The following is a 17,216-nucleotide window of genomic DNA, read 5'->3' as shown; positions in this document are numbered from 1 at the left end:
ATTTTGCCAGGGACAGGAGTAAATTTTAAAATATTGTCTGTTTACTTCAGTTGTTTGTGGCAGAGCAACACAGTTTGAAGGACCAATCTTGTAATGGGCCCCAAGTGAGGAGAGCGGAGGCATTTGCTTGGATTTTATTTTCTTTTTTTAAAAGGTGTTAAATGGTGTGTATTTTGCAGTTATAAAAAAGCTGATCCTTTGTTATAAAAAAAAAAAAGGTAAGTAAATTGGGTCCTCCTTTATTGCCATTAATCCTAGATATGCAGACATATAGTCCCTGCTTGTAGGGATATATCTGCTGACATTTCCAAGTAGAACACAGAAATGTGTGTTGCATTTTTTAAAAGGAAGGAGCAGGGGACTGAAGCCCTGGCATCCCATCCAAGCCTTGCGGTGACCCTTGCTAGGGTTTTCAGAATTTTCTCCTGGGCAATTGTGTCTTTTCACCCCCAAATCAGCAAAAACTGGTTGCAAACATACCTGCTATTTCCCCTTGCTGCAAGGCCCTTTTCATTGGAAAACTAGGGAGTAGCATGATGTGATCTCGCATCCAACCAGTGTGGCTACTGGATGCGCCACTTACCCCTGTTCTTTGCACAGAGGAACATCCAACAAACAGAATCACGGCCTGATCCAGAAAGCTTCTGTTTCCAAGTGCTCACACCTTGATGCTTCTGAAAACCCTGGGGATTTGTGAAGGGCTGAACTCTTCTCCATCTCCAGTGTTCTTGGCCTTTCACTGCCTCCATCCAATTCACATTAGGATTGCTAGTCCAATCCCCAATGAATCCTTAAAAACAAGCAGCAGAATATGTGTACCGAGAGAGAATTCTTCAGTGTACAAAGCATGATCTTCACAGGTCCTAAGCCTCCTGCCCAAGATCGGCTTCAGATGCACCGAGATCCAAAATCGTGTCAAGACTAAGAGGTGCTTTGACTGATTATTAAACCTGAAATTTATATTTCATTTTTTGTACTTGGAAATCTCATACTAAATAAGCTTCTGTGCACATCTAGTCCTGCTGCTTGGGCCCTTTCAGCCTCCACCTCAAAGCCTAGCTAAATGGGTTGTTGCTGAGATTAAAAGAAAAAAGCACCGCTTTGAGGGCTTCTATTGTTCAGAAATTGTTCTTGCAGTCCATGATGAACTTGCACACCCAAGAACTAATACAAGCCTTCAATCTTGGCAGGGGGATGGAACTGGAAAACTGAAACTGGACAACTTGAGGCATGGGTGCTGACCCTTTCTGAAAGGCACATCAGGTACAACAAAGTCCAGCTGTTCTTTGTGGGGCATCCAGGCTCAGAAGAGTTTATTCCTGTTATTTGTACTGGCGAAACGTCAGGAATAAACTCTTCTCGAACATGACCACATAGCCCAAAAAACTATGGATGCCAGCCACAAAAGCCTTCGACTTCACAAAGCTCAGCTGTCTTCCTGACTGTTGGGTCAATGTCCATCTTGTCCCTACTTTCCTCTCCACCTTTGCCTCTTTACATCTCTAGTTCTCACTCCAAGGAACACATGCACTTTGTGAACGGAAGCACCATGCAGTGCTCAGCCTGAAAACAGTCAGACCATGCTGCATTGGACAGTGCTCCCCACACTCATGTGGAAGACCGGCAATTGGTTTTTTTAATATCTGCACCATATTTGTGCACTTGGGGTACAATTCTTTTTTCCCCAAAGACCAGCAGCCGCTGGCTCTGGGGCCATCACCTTGTGAAAAACTGATATACAACGTTTCTCCTTTCAGCCCAAGAAGCCCCAACCTAGGTTATGATACAGATGAGGGGAACATCGTGTCACAGAGTAAAAACTAGCACACATCAAGATTTTTGTGGTCACATTCCTTTCTCAGCTGCTCTGAAGGGTACACGAATGCTTCTGGCACAAAGGTATTAGATGGTGCCCAAGTGGGACCTTCACCATTCGCTATAGTCATGGGAGAACAACCTGAGACAGAACATACACTAAAATGTAGTCAGCCCTTGACATTTGTGGCTTTGATTATTCACGGATTTGATTAATATGTTCTCCCTGGAGCCTCCAGTGTGACCCTATGGTCAACTTCCACCAAAAGACACATTGGAGGACCTAGAGATTCCTAAAGAATACACTTCTCTAGGCATTTGTAGGTCCTCCGGCACAATTCTATGGTCGCCTTTGAGCAGATGTTGACCAGTGTTGCACTGGAGGACCTAGTGATTCCTAGAGAAGTTCTCTCAAGTTAAAACATTAGTTTTTTTAAATTTGTGGTTCGTTCACTGTCAGCAGTGTCTGCTAACCCCAGCGAATGTGGAGGGCCTCAGAGGGAGAGAAAGGCCTGGCCCAAACAAAGGAGAGCCCTCCCTCCAGTCCATCTGCCTTAGTCCACCACCAGCAATACAAGTTAACAGTAAACCGCCTGAACTTTGACAGAGCAATATAAATCCCCAGAGACTGAATGCAAGAGCTCTTTATTAAGTTGATGACAAACAGGTTTTTTAAAAAAAACAAATTGGGACAGGGAAAAGAAAAATCAGTTTCAACACCATGCTAGCACTGGCATTTGGGTGCTGTTTTGTTTTTAAAGATAGAAAAATTGTATAACCCCTACAGAGGAAGGGGGAAAAGTAACCCAGCACAAAGCAGAGGCAAGCATTAAGTGGAATGAAGGGAGGAGGGGAGAGAAATCGGGGACGTGGTGGAAAGAAGGGGCTACGTTACACAGTGGATTGCACTGCACAAAAAGAGGCTAGCGCCTTAAAGCCTAACTCAAATGTCTACACAGCCACACAGCCTACCTGGGGGTCGAGTGGGAGAGCACAGTTAAGGAGTAGCCCTCCAGCAATCTGGATCAAGAAACAATCCCTCTGCCATGGCAGGAGGAAGGTGGCCTGTGCCCCCCTTTTCTGTACACATGGTAGAAGTCTAAAGTCTGGAGATCTTTTGTCACTAAGTGAGAACTGCAATCAGTTCTCATCGCATGTGCTGTAGCCTTCCCGCATCTGTAGCCAGAAGCATGGCTCAGGTGGGTTCCCAAGAGGGACCAAAAGTCTACCTTGCAAAACTGCGGCGGAGTGTCTGCTTGGTTTTGAAAGGTGGTAGCAGGACAAGTTTCCAAATTCATCTTTAAAAAAGAAAATGGGGTTTTCTCTGAAGTACATTCATATAAATCACCTTGAGTTCCTCAACAGGGTGCACACACAAAAAAGGTTAAACAGATACTTAGAGCCCTTTGATCAAGGGGGAAAAAAGCAAACTTAATTCTTATGCATTTTAAAAAACATGACTAGGAGGCTGGTCAAACTGTCTCAGAGAGGTAAAAGGGCGTTAGAACATTTCTGTTATTGGATCACTGGGTCGGGGAACAAACTGGCAGCAGGGTTAAGAGGCATTGCTGGTTTGTTGCTGAAAAGTTTTTGATGCAGATTTTAAAAAAAAAACTTTTGTTGCAGATAGAAACATTTTTGGTCATGAGCACAACTGCGGCGGGTTTTTCAAAAGGTGCTCTTTTCCAGTCGTGTTCAAAGTGGTCACTTAAAGGAGGCTTGCTCCCCAATGTAGTCTCCAGTTTTGTTTAAACTTCTAACTACTCAGTTCTTTCCTCAGCTCCTGGATGTACAGCACCCCTCCTATAAAAACACCCCCATCCCAATATACTCACAGGAATAATACCCACAGATCAATGGCCACCTTCGAGTAACTGCCTCCTCTCCCTGCTCCCCCTCAAATATTACTTTTGTATGGAGTCTTTACTTCAAAACCAATATAATCCCTCATTTCCACTACTTTTGTTCAGTGCTGCCCCACCTCAGAGTCCTCTTTTTTTGTTGCCCTGGGGCCAAAGGGCAAAGATGCTTAAACTCCTTTTTGTGAAGCGTATGGTATGTCTTACAGAAAAGAACAATGGAGGGGGGATCCCTATGTTGTTGCATGGAGCAGAGCTCAGAAAGAAGCCAATTCAAGCATGACAACATCTTTTCGAATCCTCTGCCTCGCCGGCCAGAAAATGCCAGCTCCCTTCGCTAACTGCTACCCTCCCTCAGGGAAAGAGGCCAACGCAGAAAAGATCTTTAAAAGACTGGTGTTCTAATTTTAAGCAGTAAACTTTTTTTTGTGTATATATATATCTTTATATTTATGTACGTTAAGCTTTTCAGAACACGGATTTCCCGCACCTACCCGGTCCACTACTAAGGTTTCAGAGACCAATGTCTAAAAAAATACCCAGTGCTTCTTTGAAAGAATCTCTCTTCTTAAAAACGGGGGGGGGGGGGGGGGGACCACTCCATCTTGTTACAAGAAGCCCATTTGGAACATGGGTGATGACGCCACACGCGAGGTTCAAAGCTGGATCCTGGATAGCAAAACCACTACATTTCAGAGTTGGGTACCAGTCAGCCAGCTGGCTTCCCGTGAGCTGCAAGGATTGCTTCCTCTTGGAGGATGTGCTTGCTCCTAAAATGCCAGAAGATGCAATTTTAAAAAACGAAGTGGGGTGGGGGAGAACCAAGGAAAAAAATAGGTACACAAACAACTCTGAGATGCAGGGGTCTTCCTCTCCCTGCCCTGCTCTGAAAATCAAAGCCCTGCTTGCAGCAACGAGAAACGGAATGAAGTGAAATTTGCTTCTAAGGCCCTTCTCTCTCTCTCTTTTCTCTCTCATATCCTCAGTGTGTTTGTTGACGGTGGGAGGGGAGGGGACAGGGAACTCCGCTGACCACTTGGTTCTTCCGGGTCGAGGTGGCTCCCCCCCAACGAGGCGCCAGTTGGTCCTCCAGTGCTCTCTTCCCATCTCCGGTCAGTCTCCTTGTCTCAGTGAGCTAGCAGTAGGCTCTTTTCTCTTCTTCTCTTTCTCTTGCGCGCTCTCTGCTCTCGCTCTCTCTCCTGTCTGTTGGTTTCTTTCTCCTTCTCTACCTTTCTCTCCTGTTGCTCTCACAGAGTTGCTTCAGTTTTAGCAGTGGAAAACAGGTATCCATTTTATTTTATTTTTATTACCCAGAATAAAATGCTGTTGAACTAAGCTCCACGCAAGCTTAGCTCTTCTCCTTCAACCTAAAAGGAAAAGGAGAGGAAAAGGCAGTTATTAAATGGTCACAAGATTGGGCTATTTCTGAGCTCAGGAATCACAGAATTGGAAAAGACCCCAAGGGCCATCCAGTTCAACTCCATTCTGCCATGCAGGAACTCACAGTCAAAGCACCCCCGACAGATGGCCTTACAGCCTGTTTAAAGACCTCTAAAGAAGGAGATTTCTCAATGCTTCTCAAATGGAGCAATGGGTATAAAGAGGAGAGAGTGTCTACAGTTACTCCAATGGAAAAGATGAAGCATTTCATCACCATGCTTTGAAATATGCTGCTTGCAAGCAGAGCACTCTTTTTCTTAATGCCATACAATTGCCTATAAAAGAACCCACCAGGGTGTCCTTTCTCTTGTTTGAACCCAAGCTTTAGTACTTCAGCTGCCCAGGAGTGGCATTTTAGCTCTGAGGATCAACAGGCACAAGGTAATAATAATAATAATAATAATAATAATAATAATAATAATAATAATTTATATTCCGCTTAATCACTTGGAATCCAAGCAGATTACAACAATAAAAGAGGATACAGTTAAAATTCTAAAACCCCTATCCCCCCCCCGTATAAAAACATAGTAATACTAAAAAGAGATTAAACCAGACAGATATTAAAACAGTACTATAAAATCACAGTTAAAATCAATGGAAGATTTGTAAAAAAGAAATGTATAGCGGGGACCAGATAGGATGGAAGAAGGGATGGAGAAAAGGGGAGAGAAGTGGAAGGGGGGGAGGCAGGAAAATAGAGGTGGACCTAGTTTGGAAAGGCCTTGCCAGAAGAGATCCGTCTTAATAGGTAGTGGATCTGAGTGTGAATTATTTGCTCAGATCAGACTGGTAACCACTGCCAATCCATTTCAGAGGGGATGCTCCCCTTCCAGTTCAGATCTTCTAAAAAGTGGGTTAGAAGGTTACTTTACATCTGGGATGCCTGTGGGGCTACATGAAATCTCCGAAAGATACTGCTAGTGGTCCATGTTTTCTTCACACTTGCTCAATTGACCTTTTTCTCATCTCCCCACAAAGAGGTGACCTTCCTGTCCTGGAAAGCTCCAGGAGAGGCCATTCACCCTTTAACTACATTGCAGACACTCCCTATACTATTTAATAGTCAAATGTTATGTGTGTATCGAGCCTTCACATTATCCACTAGTTTACGGTGAATGTCACAGGGTTTTCTTAGGCAAGGGATACTCAACAGGTAGTTTTGCCAGTTCCTTCCTCTGAAATATAGCCTATAGCACTCTTTGGTGGTCTCCCCATCTAAGTACTAACCAGGGCTGACCCTGCTTAGGTTCCAAGATCAGGTGGGATCTGGTGCCTTTAGGGTATTTTTGGTCCTCATCAAATAATACCTGTTTGAAAAGGTTACTGTTTTTTCTGCATTTTGGGAGTATCTGTGTGACCCCTAGAATGTGGTAGAGGCAGAGAATTTGCTCCCAAACTCATTACCATTGTCCACCCTCTCCTTTAAATGAAAGACTGGAAGAGATTGGTGTTTTAGCCCAATCTTTATAAAGCATCAAGGGCTCTCATTCCTACAAACTCTAGACTGACCTTACAATCTAAGTCTATTCCTACAGGGCTTGCAGAACTTGGAAAAGTTACCTTTTTGGACTATACCTCCTGACATGATAGCTCCATGTTGATATTCAGAGTGGTAGTCCCCAAAATTGAACTTTTTCAAGTTATAGGCTATAGTCACATTTTATCCAAGAGTGGAACCAACATGTGGGGGGTGGGAAATATCCCACCGCATGTTTTTCACACCAGCAAGGTCTGACGTCGGGAAGAAGCTTCAAATCCCAGTCATCACTACCATAATCCTAACTACCATAACCATCACATCAGATTTCAATTCAAGACTACTGGATTAGACAGCAAAATTCTAGTTATCCCGCACAGCTATATCCAAGCCAGTCACCCCAACAGAGCAACAAGCACAAGAAAAAAAATTAGCCAGGCATAAGCTGAATAAAGAAAGTAAGTGCCAGTGTTCATTTTCAGAATGGGGACTATGTCAGCATACTCCGTAGACCCCACTTAATCAGTCAAGAAAGGCTAGAGATCCAGTGATGTGCCAAGGCAACATACTCACTCCCATTCCCAACTTCTGTCCTTCCAGTCACCTTACATTTTAATACTGTGACAGTCCCGTCACTCCATGTTGATACGCACGCTCCCCCTGGTAAGTCGAATCCTGAGACAGGGCCACATCGATCTGAGATTTAAACTCATCACCAAGGTAACTATCCTGGAGAGAGAAAGGGAAAGAAATGTTTTAATGCTGAATGGTGGGAGGAGGAAATATCCCCCCCCCCGTATGGAACATATATAGCAAGAAAAAACATATGCTTATACCCACATAGAATATTTTATTTATGAATACGTTTCCGAAAATTAAAGCCAAAAATGCTAGCAGGAATTCAACAACAACAACAACAACAACAATGGACTTGTGTCTTAATGAAACAGATTTGACCAGTTTTACAATGTCCATATTCACCTATAGGTTTCTATGATATTATTTTGCATGGGCATCCATTGCACAACAGTAGAGTGATGGAACAGTCATGGCCCATTGGGCACCAAAGTGCACTGCACCACTCTGCAGTGCACACCTGGACATCAGCTACAAAGTGTTAATAGCCCAACAGGAGCTTCCAATGTTCATCAGAAATATCTTGCCAGTGCCCTGATATGTTTCTTCGTTATTCACTAACAGAGTTGTATTGTACCTCTACAGCTTAGCAAGGTATCTGTAAATTTACGCAACATACACCATGCTGTAGAACCCTGACTACTGTTTACTACAAGAAAAACATCAAACGTGAAAAAGGACAGCAATAAAATCTTGAGAAGGACTCATCACAGAAATCTGCAGATTTCCTTAAAACAAAATAACTAAGCCTTAAAACCAAAACTTCTTAATACCTAAAAACAAACTGGGATATTATTATTATTATATCTGCATCCAGAGAGTACTCTACCTTTCTGGCTTCATTTCTCATTTCCACCTGTGGTTTGATACATAGTTCATGGCTATTAAGGGCTTTAAAAGGACAGCACCAGCATTTTCAATTCAGTTGGGAAAGAAACAGGCTGGTAATATGACATGCCACCCCCTTCCAGAAATGCCAGGAACAGCTAGACTTATAGCACAATTGTTCTAGGAACATCCCCTGTATCAGTGACTTAAGAAAATATTTTCATTACCTGTGACAGCTCTGGCTGGGACAAACCTGGCTGGCTCATCTGAGATGGCTGGCTCATGGAGATGTAGCCCTGAGTCAACGGTCCCTGAGAGAAAGGTTGGGACACCACATCTTGACTGGCTTGGCTGTTTGGAAGGTTTGACTGGCTAGCTCCTGGGATCCCAAAACGGTTTTTCTGGCGCCCACCACGGCTGGCCTTGCCTTTCAGGTTCCCACGTCCTACGAAAGAGAAATCAAATCTCTCAGCATACACACACACACATATATATACCCAAATGTCATTCAGCAAGAGCACATATTGCCAGCTGGAAGGAAGAAGCTTGTCTGGAACCAGTTGAAAAAGCTTAGGTTCAATCTCAAGTTCCATGAATCTATCAAACATGTTTCCCACTGCTGGGACATAAGAGCAGCACTACTACTGAATCAGACCAAAAACTCAACCCATCCAGAAATTTAGCTCCTAACTATGGCTAGCCAGGTGACTGCAGGAAATTCAAATGCATGGATTGTACTCCATAGGCAGGTTTACTCTTATATATTTATTGCTTTTATGTACAGCGCTGTGCAAATCTACAGCGCTATATTAACAATAACAATAATAATAATAATAATAATAATAATAATGTAAGAACACCACTTCCAGATGCTTCCAGAATCAGGCTGGGGAACCTTTGGCCTGCAAGTGTGTTGGACCACAACTCACAGAAATCTCAGCCACTATGGGAAATAATTGGGGATCATGGGGGTTGTAGGCCAAATGTTTCCCAGCACTGCTGATGTTCAGAATTCCTAAAGGAGAAGAGTCAGAAGAAGAAAACTTTTTTTCAAAAGCAGGAGAAATTCTTGGAGAAAACGACTTGAGAAATTCTTGTCAAAAAAGCAGAAACCACCTTGGTCCCTGAAGGATACTCTCCCTTTCCTTTCCTTAGAAGGGAATCATGACTAATTCCTGCCTAGAAAAGATGAAGGGGCTGCCAATTCAGGCTGTCTGCCTCTGCTGTCCCCTGGGACAAGTATACAAACAGATTAAACAGAGAAACTGACTAGGGTCAGCATCCAGCTAGTAAAATATGCAAACACAACTTTACCTTACAGCTCCATGTATCTTTTTTTTTTAATCATTGGAGGTTGGCATTCTCTTCCACCCACTGCAATGATTAAAGCACCCCCACCCCACAACTTGTAGTTTTACAGAGATAATTCCCCAGTCAATCTGTAGCCAGTCATAGACCCGTGACATCATCTGCCATAACCCCAGGAGATCTCAGAGAAAGATGCAACCAGTCTGTGTCAGGCTATGAACAACAATGAGACACTTCACCACCACCACCACTAGCAGCTCTCCACCAGTCACAGAATGGCTGGTCAGCGGGGGCTACTGCTAGAAACCTTGAGTCCTGGGTGGTGGGAGTGGGAAATAGGAAGCCAAGTTCTGCCTATGAACTTTTTATGCTAGATTCCTTAATATGCCATCTTAACCACAGTGTATGAGTTCAGTGTCAATCAATATTATGCTCTAGGTACTCTCATGGCTGGAATTCCTAGGAGCGCTGAAAACATCTAACCTTTTTAATGGATAAAAGTAAAGCTACCAAAAAAAATTGGAAGGTCCAAGTAAAAACACAATGGCTGTGACACAAAGCAGGACTAAGAAATCAGTGAAGTCTTTGCCAGCAGAAAGCTAACAGCCTGCAAAAATTGCCCTAGTTTTGGCTATGAAGCAGTATGAAATCACAAGGCAGGCTCTTCCACTGAAGAGAGAAAGAGTGTGTTCTTCTATCCACAACTTGTGTGGACTGCTCAAAGCTGCTGGCCCAGAAGCAAAGGTAGAACGGTACTTGCCAAAGTTTTAGGGCAATTCCAGACATCAAATAAATTACACTAGCGAAAGAGCTACAATTATGTCACTAGAATTCTTTTTTATATCCTGCGTCCTGAGCATTTCAGAGAAGATTTTGCAAGTACAGAGCAATTTCAGATAGTATCCTACCAGCAGCTGGCCCGTTGGCCTGCCCAAAATATCCTGGTGGTGGCATAGGAGGCATCACCAAGTTGAATGGGATGGGTATATTCATGGCGGTAACATGGCTAGGCCCAGCGCTGATCATCCCAATCTGATCGTGCGTTTGGAAGTACATGTTGGAAGGACGGCCTGAGAAAAGGAGCATGGGGGAGAAAGAACTCAGAAGGATCTATACTCTTCAAGGCAACAAGAGTACACAATGGGGCTACAAGTAACAGACATTATTATTCTCTGTTCCTGCAAAAATATAAAGGGTATAGAACAAGAAAAATCTATAGTACAAATCTCCACTGAATGCTTAGCAGTCATCTACAGCACACAGACGACCTACTGATCACAAAAGACAAAAGCACAGAGAAGGATGTGCTTCCCCGATAAAATATGAGAGCAAGAAACCGGCTGAGACGGCAACTTCATTAGTTTGGATCTGATGTCAGTGACCCACTTGTTTTGACTGGGTATCTCCATCTTGAGATCTCTCACCTTGGCTGCTGCGGTCATATACAGATCCAGGGATAATTGCTTCGCGGGCATCATACATGGCAGTTGTCATGAATCGGGCTCCCTAAGGAAAGGAGATGATTTTTTAAAAACAATTAAGCTCACATGTACGCACAGGAGAAAAAAAGATAGTATTAAATGTCCACACACTTCAAACAGCTACTTGTTGCTCAAAACAGGACAGCTGTACTCAGAAAACAAAGGGAGTAGAGGTGAATTTGCTTCTTTTCAGAAGAGTTTTCAACAGAAAAGACAGAACTCTTCTCAGAAGTGTTTCAGAAACCTTTTTTGGATTGGAAGGAAGCATGCAACTATATGTAAACTGCTATCTAATTTGGGCATAATACATTAGATTTCAGAAGGAAATTTTGCAGTCCCTCTTCCCTGATTCTACTCCCTGTGCCAAGGCCCCAACTGCTTGGCTAGAAAAAACTGTGCAAGAGACCCTTTCCAAAAGCTGCTCCCTAAGTAAGCTAAATCACAAATGATGGACCACAGTTAAGAAAGCTTATGATATTTACTCATTGCAGATGGTATCTCAACAGACACCCCCACCCTGGCACTCAAGCTATTCTATGTTTCCCAGCACTGAAGCTAAGACAAGCAAAAGCTCTCCCAACACCAATGCTCCTCTCTGGATTAACAGTCTGACCCCGGGCCTTACCGGGTTGATGGTATTGACAAGCTTCCGAGGCTTGCTGAATTGCATGAGGCTCTCGCGGAGGTTGTTTAGTGGTCCTTCCACAAGCACCTTCTGTTCCTTGTAGTAGTTCAGCAGATGATTCCAAAGGGGTTGCTTGGAGAGTGCCTTTGGATTTCCAACAATAATGACGCCATATCTAGAGAGACCAAGTCAAAGCGATGTAGCACAGTTAGGTTGGAAGCATATCTGGCATGGCTGTAGCCTGTGACCACTGGTGCCTGGAAAATCTTGGCTGCACTCAGTAGCTCATGAGGCTGTAAGTTTGCATGCTTTTGTTTATTTTTTACTTGCATTATGCTCACCAACTGGTATTCTCTGAAAGCAGGTTACAGAGTCAAAGACAACAAAATTGAAAGTATTTACAAGTTGTTATTTAAAAAATCTCATAGACAGAACAAAACCTAAACAAGCATAATACTACTGGATGAAAAACCAACATAGCTGACACACTTGAATTTTGGGTCTTTGTCAGGCACTGCAAATACATCACTGCCTTTCTGGAAAGGTTCCCTCCAGTCATCATTGGCCTCACTTTCAAAAGCAGGGGAGATGGAGAAGGGAATTGGATAAGAACACAGTTCTCAGGCAGGCTCATGTTGAGAGCAGCCCATTCTCAATTCAGTATACTTCCAGAAATCTACTGAGAACAATCCCCAAGGCTGAGGAGTTCATTTTTGGAACTTAGTTTTGGTGCAAGCTTACAACCTCAGTGTCACTGAAGAACACTGTTTGGATTTTTAACAAGCAGCTACAAGACTTAAAATGTAAAGTTCCAGTTTCTGAAGACTACAAACATCTCAGATGAGTAGATGCAAAGGGGATGGGCAAACAGCACTGGCTTGCACAGGAAGGGATCTCGCATACCTTGCTCTAGTGAGAGCTACATTGAGACGTCTGGGATCATTCAGAAAGCCAATTCCTTGGTGTTCATTGGCTCTGACGCAGGACAGGATGATGAAGTCCTTCTCTCGGCCTTGGAATGCATCTACGCTGGCAATTTCCACTTCCTGAAAAGGAGGAGAAAGATGAAACAGAAAATAGATTACTTTTCTCATCAGCTTCACAGAGTGAACATCAAGGATAATTTTCTGTCTCACTGTGACCACATGCATCACCTGCCTTACATATTTAAAATTTTATTGTTAACAGAAATTAACAATTTCTGGATGCCAGTTTTCTCTCTGTTTTAATTCAACACAATGTCCAGAAAGTGGTGGGAAAACTTCGAATGAGGGACAAAATAGTCACCTTGCACAATTATACTAATAAAGCAAGCTGGAAGAGTAACACACTTCCTTTGTATTACACTGTATCCCACACTTTGCAAATCAACAGCAGCCAGGTTTCTATGCTCCCCACTAGGAAGAGTAACTAGAAATCCAACTGTGGGCTTTGCTTTGAATGAAGGGTAGAAGCTTGCATGCTTTCTGTAGGGAACACAGGCAAACTCACACAGGGAAGACTGTACCTGGTAAAGCTTGGTGTGTAAGGAGCCACTGAACTGCATGTACTGCACCAGGTAGGAACGCTGCCCCTCATATGGAGTGATGATCCCAATCTGATCTGGTTTTGCGCCAGCTTTTAGCAGCTTGGTGGTTATCTTCTCTACATTTGCAGCTTCTGTTCTGTTTGGTAAAAGCAGCGGGTGGATAGATGGAAGGAATCAGTTTCTCTTTTGCGTGTTTAAGCAGCAATAGAGTGGTAATACTTTAACTTTCTTGAAATTCCAGCTCAACACAATAAATCTTAGTTGCTCTGCCTTCTGAGCACTCTGAAGAGACTTATTTGTTCCTGCCTATGGAGAAAGGGGTGGACCAACCCACAGGTAGGATGTTGTACTCCTCTCCAGAGGGAAAGGATGTCATCACTTACACACTACTAGAATACTAGTCACTAATGCCACTCACAGGCTATTGTTACTCTAGCAGGGCTTTCTAGGAATCACTGGAACTGGCAGCTTGGTTATGTTGATGTTGCAGGCTACTATCCCTTGACCCAAGATAATCTGAACTGGGAACACAACCAGAAACAGTCTTCACCAGGCTGCTCAGTGTCTGAGTGATGACAAGGGCATGGATGGACAAGAGGAATTTAGCAGTGTCCCAACAACTCACACTTGATGTTACACATCATGTTCTCCCTCCCACTGCCAATCCACTCACATGCAAAATTTAACTGCATCCACTAACATTTTCAGAACTTTAGATCAACAACACTAAGAAGTCCAGCTTCCTTTCACTCTTTAAAATATCATGAAGTAACAGTTGAGCAGGAATGGTTCTTTTTTGCATTAAATGAATACACCCCCTCATTTTACTTAGCTTGTTAAGTAAGGCAAGGATGGAGATATGCGAAGCACTCAGCAAAGATACCAAATCCCTTTTCTAGGGGTTTAGCTGGAGCCCTCTGTCTTTCTTTCATAGTATTTACCTGTTCAGGTATGAAGTCCCAGAACTTGCAATTTCCTCTTGCCCTTGGGTCACATAGAAGAACATAGGCTTGTCTGGTTGAGGCCACTGGAAGTCAAATCCCTTCTTCACACGGTCCGCTGCAGGGGAACACAAAACCAGGATAAGCTTCCTCTGTGGCTGCCTTGGCATTTACTAGCAATGAGCTATCTGTCAATTATTTCAAGTTCAGAAGAACTACCCTGAACAGAACTTCCCAAGGTGGTACAGCACATCCCAAGATGGTGAGTTAAAGTATCATCCTCATAGGAATGTGTTGGTGTAGCAGACTTTTAGGATGATTTCCTCCTTGAGGCAATTGGAGGAGCCTCCTGAGCAGAGGCAGGATCTATTCAGCTGATATGAGGGGAGTGCAGATGCAAAGGCCTAGCTGTCTTGGCCGAAGGATGTACCAGAAGATATGAATGGTTAACAGTCAACCATTTTTCTAAAAATTTGATGCAACCAGTTAGACAATGGGAAAAGGCACTGAATGAAAAGGATTAAGAACCAGTGCAAATAAAGACATAAAACAGAGTTGGAGATCTGAATATGGCCAGCAGAGGGCTGATGCTCAAAACAGCCATATCTAGAGCCACACGGGCATTATTTATTATGGCACTTAGGAGGAACCTTAGTTTTGGCACCCAAACTGACCTCTTTCAAAACCACCTCACACAAATGGTGGATGCGCCATGTTCATACCCCCACTTGCATCTAATGCCTCTTTGGGGGCAGAAAACTCTCCTAAGGCCACTGGCACAACCTCAGCCCCCTCAGCCTCATTGGGGTGGGAGGAGGGGCTGAGATCAGGTTCATTCAAGGGAGGACCAGGCACATTTGTGCTTTCTAGCTTTGTGAGAAATAGCCTCAGCGCTTGGGAAGCAGAGGAGATGATCTGCAGATCACTACCATTTGCTTCAGCACTTGTACAGGCAGCTCTGGAGGAAAGACCCAGCAGTGGGGATGACTAAGGAGCAAATTTCTTAGGCTCCCCAGGGAAGACAGATAAGAGGGCTCACTTGTCTGAGGGGAAAGGATGGTATTGGCGAGAGGTTTACAGCTAAAGGAAGTCTGAAGCTTCTAGACTCCTGGTGTTTCTGCAGAGAGGTAGTTTGCCTACCAGCCTCTCCCCTTTCCTCTCCCCTCTTTTATACCTGCAGTGACACCATTCTGAAGAGATCCCTCATAGAAGATGTTGGAAGGAAAAGCACTCAGGGCTGGGTGCATGCGGTACTGCACTTGCAAACGGATGGGTCTGATGCCCAGCACCACAAGCCGCTCAAAGAGAGACTGAGACAGGCCTGCTTTTGCTGCCTTCTTGCACATCACAACAGGGCCAAGCTGGCAATGGTCTCCCACAAGGATCAGCTAGGAAGATAAAGAGTCAGAAATCAATATAGTATGACCTGTTTCACACACACACACATGCAGACACATGTATGTAGCCAAATCCAGGGTAAGTCCTCCACTCCACTATGGGAAGATCAAATTATACATGACCATAAGGTGACAGCCAAAAAGAAAAGGCTGCCTGTGGGTTCAAAGTGAACTTCAGATTTCTAAAATGCACAAAATCCATGCAGATTCTCCCTTTTGAAGAATCACTGTTTTCTGCATCAGGCAAAAATGTTAAAAATCACACAGGGGAAAAAAAAGACACAAGCCTGAATTTTGTCAGGATGTCGCTGTTCAGGTGGTAATGGAGGGACATTCATGAAGGCAGGCCCCTTTTCCTTCTGGCCATGTGGGTACTCCAGGAAATAAAAATTTTAAACTCCAATAGCAAGATAAAAAGAGATGCTCTTCTTGAGATCCATGTTGTCTCTGTCAAAGCTGACAAAAGATGCTCAAGAGGAGCATCTCTTCTTAGGATGATTGTACATCAATATGGGATTAACATAGAAGCCCTCCCAAATTATTCTTCCAAAAGAATCGAATAACTGGTTAAAAATAAATTTAACTTACCTCTAAATGGGGAGATCTAGACATGCTTTCGCAAACAGCCTGTTCTTTATGGTACCCACTGTATAAAATATTCTTTGGAATGGAACAATATTTTTCTCACTTTACTTTAGCCCTTCTCAGAAAAGCATTTACACCTTTACATTTGCAGTGTGTGTCATCTGATTATTTGCAGGGGAGATCTAATAATGTTCTTGTGACTCAAAAACTCTGTATCTGTGAGACAGGTGAAGTGGAGGGCATCTATCAATATCTGATACAATGCTCCCCATACACTTCCCCTAGAGAAAAGTTCCTTAATCATATTCTCCTTCTCATCTCTAAACATTTGCCTCTTGAGCAGATCTGCATCTTATTAGCTGATAATAATGTTTACATCACTGTTATGGTTGCAAATGTCCTGGCTGCTAGTATGCTATGATCTAGGTACTAAAATCAATTGTATTTTGGAATGTTGTAGATAGCTGGTATTTTAACTTACAATCGGCCCTCCTTATCCTCGGATTTTTTATCCACGGATTCAAGCATCCACGGCTTGAAAATATATTTTTTAAAAAGTATAAATTCCAAATAGCAAACACTGATTTCCCATAAGGAACACCATTTTGCTCTACCATTATATTTAATGAGACTTGAGCATCCACAGAATTTGTTATCCACGGGGGATGCTGTAACCAAACTCCAGAGGATAACAAGATCCCACTGTAGTTTAATAATTATAATTACTATAAATGTGATTTTTTTAATATGGCTATTCTAGTTTATCTATTCACTTTGTATTTTATTCATTTTAAATTATTTTAATGTTTTTGAACTGTGATGGCTTGTGGCTTTTAGCAATACAGAATTTACCAACATTTTTGCCTGATGAAGAAGCCACTGGAGTTTCGAAAGCTTGCAACATGTATTTTTGTGATGCCAATAAAGGCATCACTGTTTACTGTGCTTTTGCTTCTTCCTCCTCCCCCCCCCTCTTTTTATTGAATCCTTTCCCCTTCCTATCCCTTACTAAGACCATTACGTTCCTTAGAAATAGCCCTTCAAGGACACTTGGTCAGAGAGTAAAATGCAAGAGAATTTTAATTTAGGCAAAATTTTGTTACTTAATCTCACTTCCTCTGAACCCAAGTGCAAATTTCTTTTCCCGAAGCACAGAGGCAAACATTTCAGAACATTCAGAGGCTTCAAAATCTCTCATGTACTTAAACTGCCTGGCACATAAAAGATGGCTGCAAACACTAGGAACTGCAGAACAGTTTATTTTTCCTATACCACTGCTTTGTAAACAGCTAT

General features: G+C 43.0%; 1 protein-coding gene across 2 annotated transcripts in view; it reads right to left on the bottom strand.

The window, feature by feature from the left end:
• Positions 1-2,443: 2,443 nt before the first annotated feature.
• LOC149308490 (regulator of nonsense transcripts 1-like) overlaps positions 2,444-17,216 on the bottom strand; it is a 42,029-nt gene continuing 27,256 nt past the window's right edge. Inside the window, exons 15-24 of one of the 2 annotated variants that reach the window (XM_089535838.1) lie at positions 15,116-15,329; positions 13,942-14,059; positions 12,980-13,136; positions 12,376-12,518; positions 11,473-11,647; positions 10,791-10,872; positions 10,275-10,436; positions 8,286-8,503; positions 7,168-7,323; positions 2,444-5,041 (exon numbers count right to left, since the gene is read on the bottom strand). In XM_089535838.1, coding sequence (XP_089391964.1) covers positions 7,207-7,323; positions 8,286-8,503; positions 10,275-10,436; positions 10,791-10,872; positions 11,473-11,647; positions 12,376-12,518; positions 12,980-13,136; positions 13,942-14,059; positions 15,116-15,329 — 1,386 coding nt within the window. In that variant the 3' untranslated portion in view covers positions 2,444-5,041; positions 7,168-7,206. The remainder of the gene's footprint in view (positions 5,042-7,167; positions 7,324-8,285; positions 8,504-10,274; positions 10,437-10,790; positions 10,873-11,472; positions 11,648-12,375; positions 12,519-12,979; positions 13,137-13,941; positions 14,060-15,115; positions 15,330-17,216) is intronic. The other variant, XM_089535837.1, reaches the window with a different exon arrangement.

The sequence above is a fragment of the Sceloporus occidentalis genome, unplaced genomic scaffold, assembly GCF_023333645.1.
Source record: "Sceloporus occidentalis isolate IW3139 unplaced genomic scaffold, rSceOcc1.0.p SCAF_8, whole genome shotgun sequence".
In the NCBI taxonomy this organism is placed as follows: Eukaryota; Metazoa; Chordata; class Lepidosauria; order Squamata; family Phrynosomatidae; genus Sceloporus; species Sceloporus occidentalis.
This window is presented reverse-complemented; position numbering and strand designations above follow the sequence as displayed.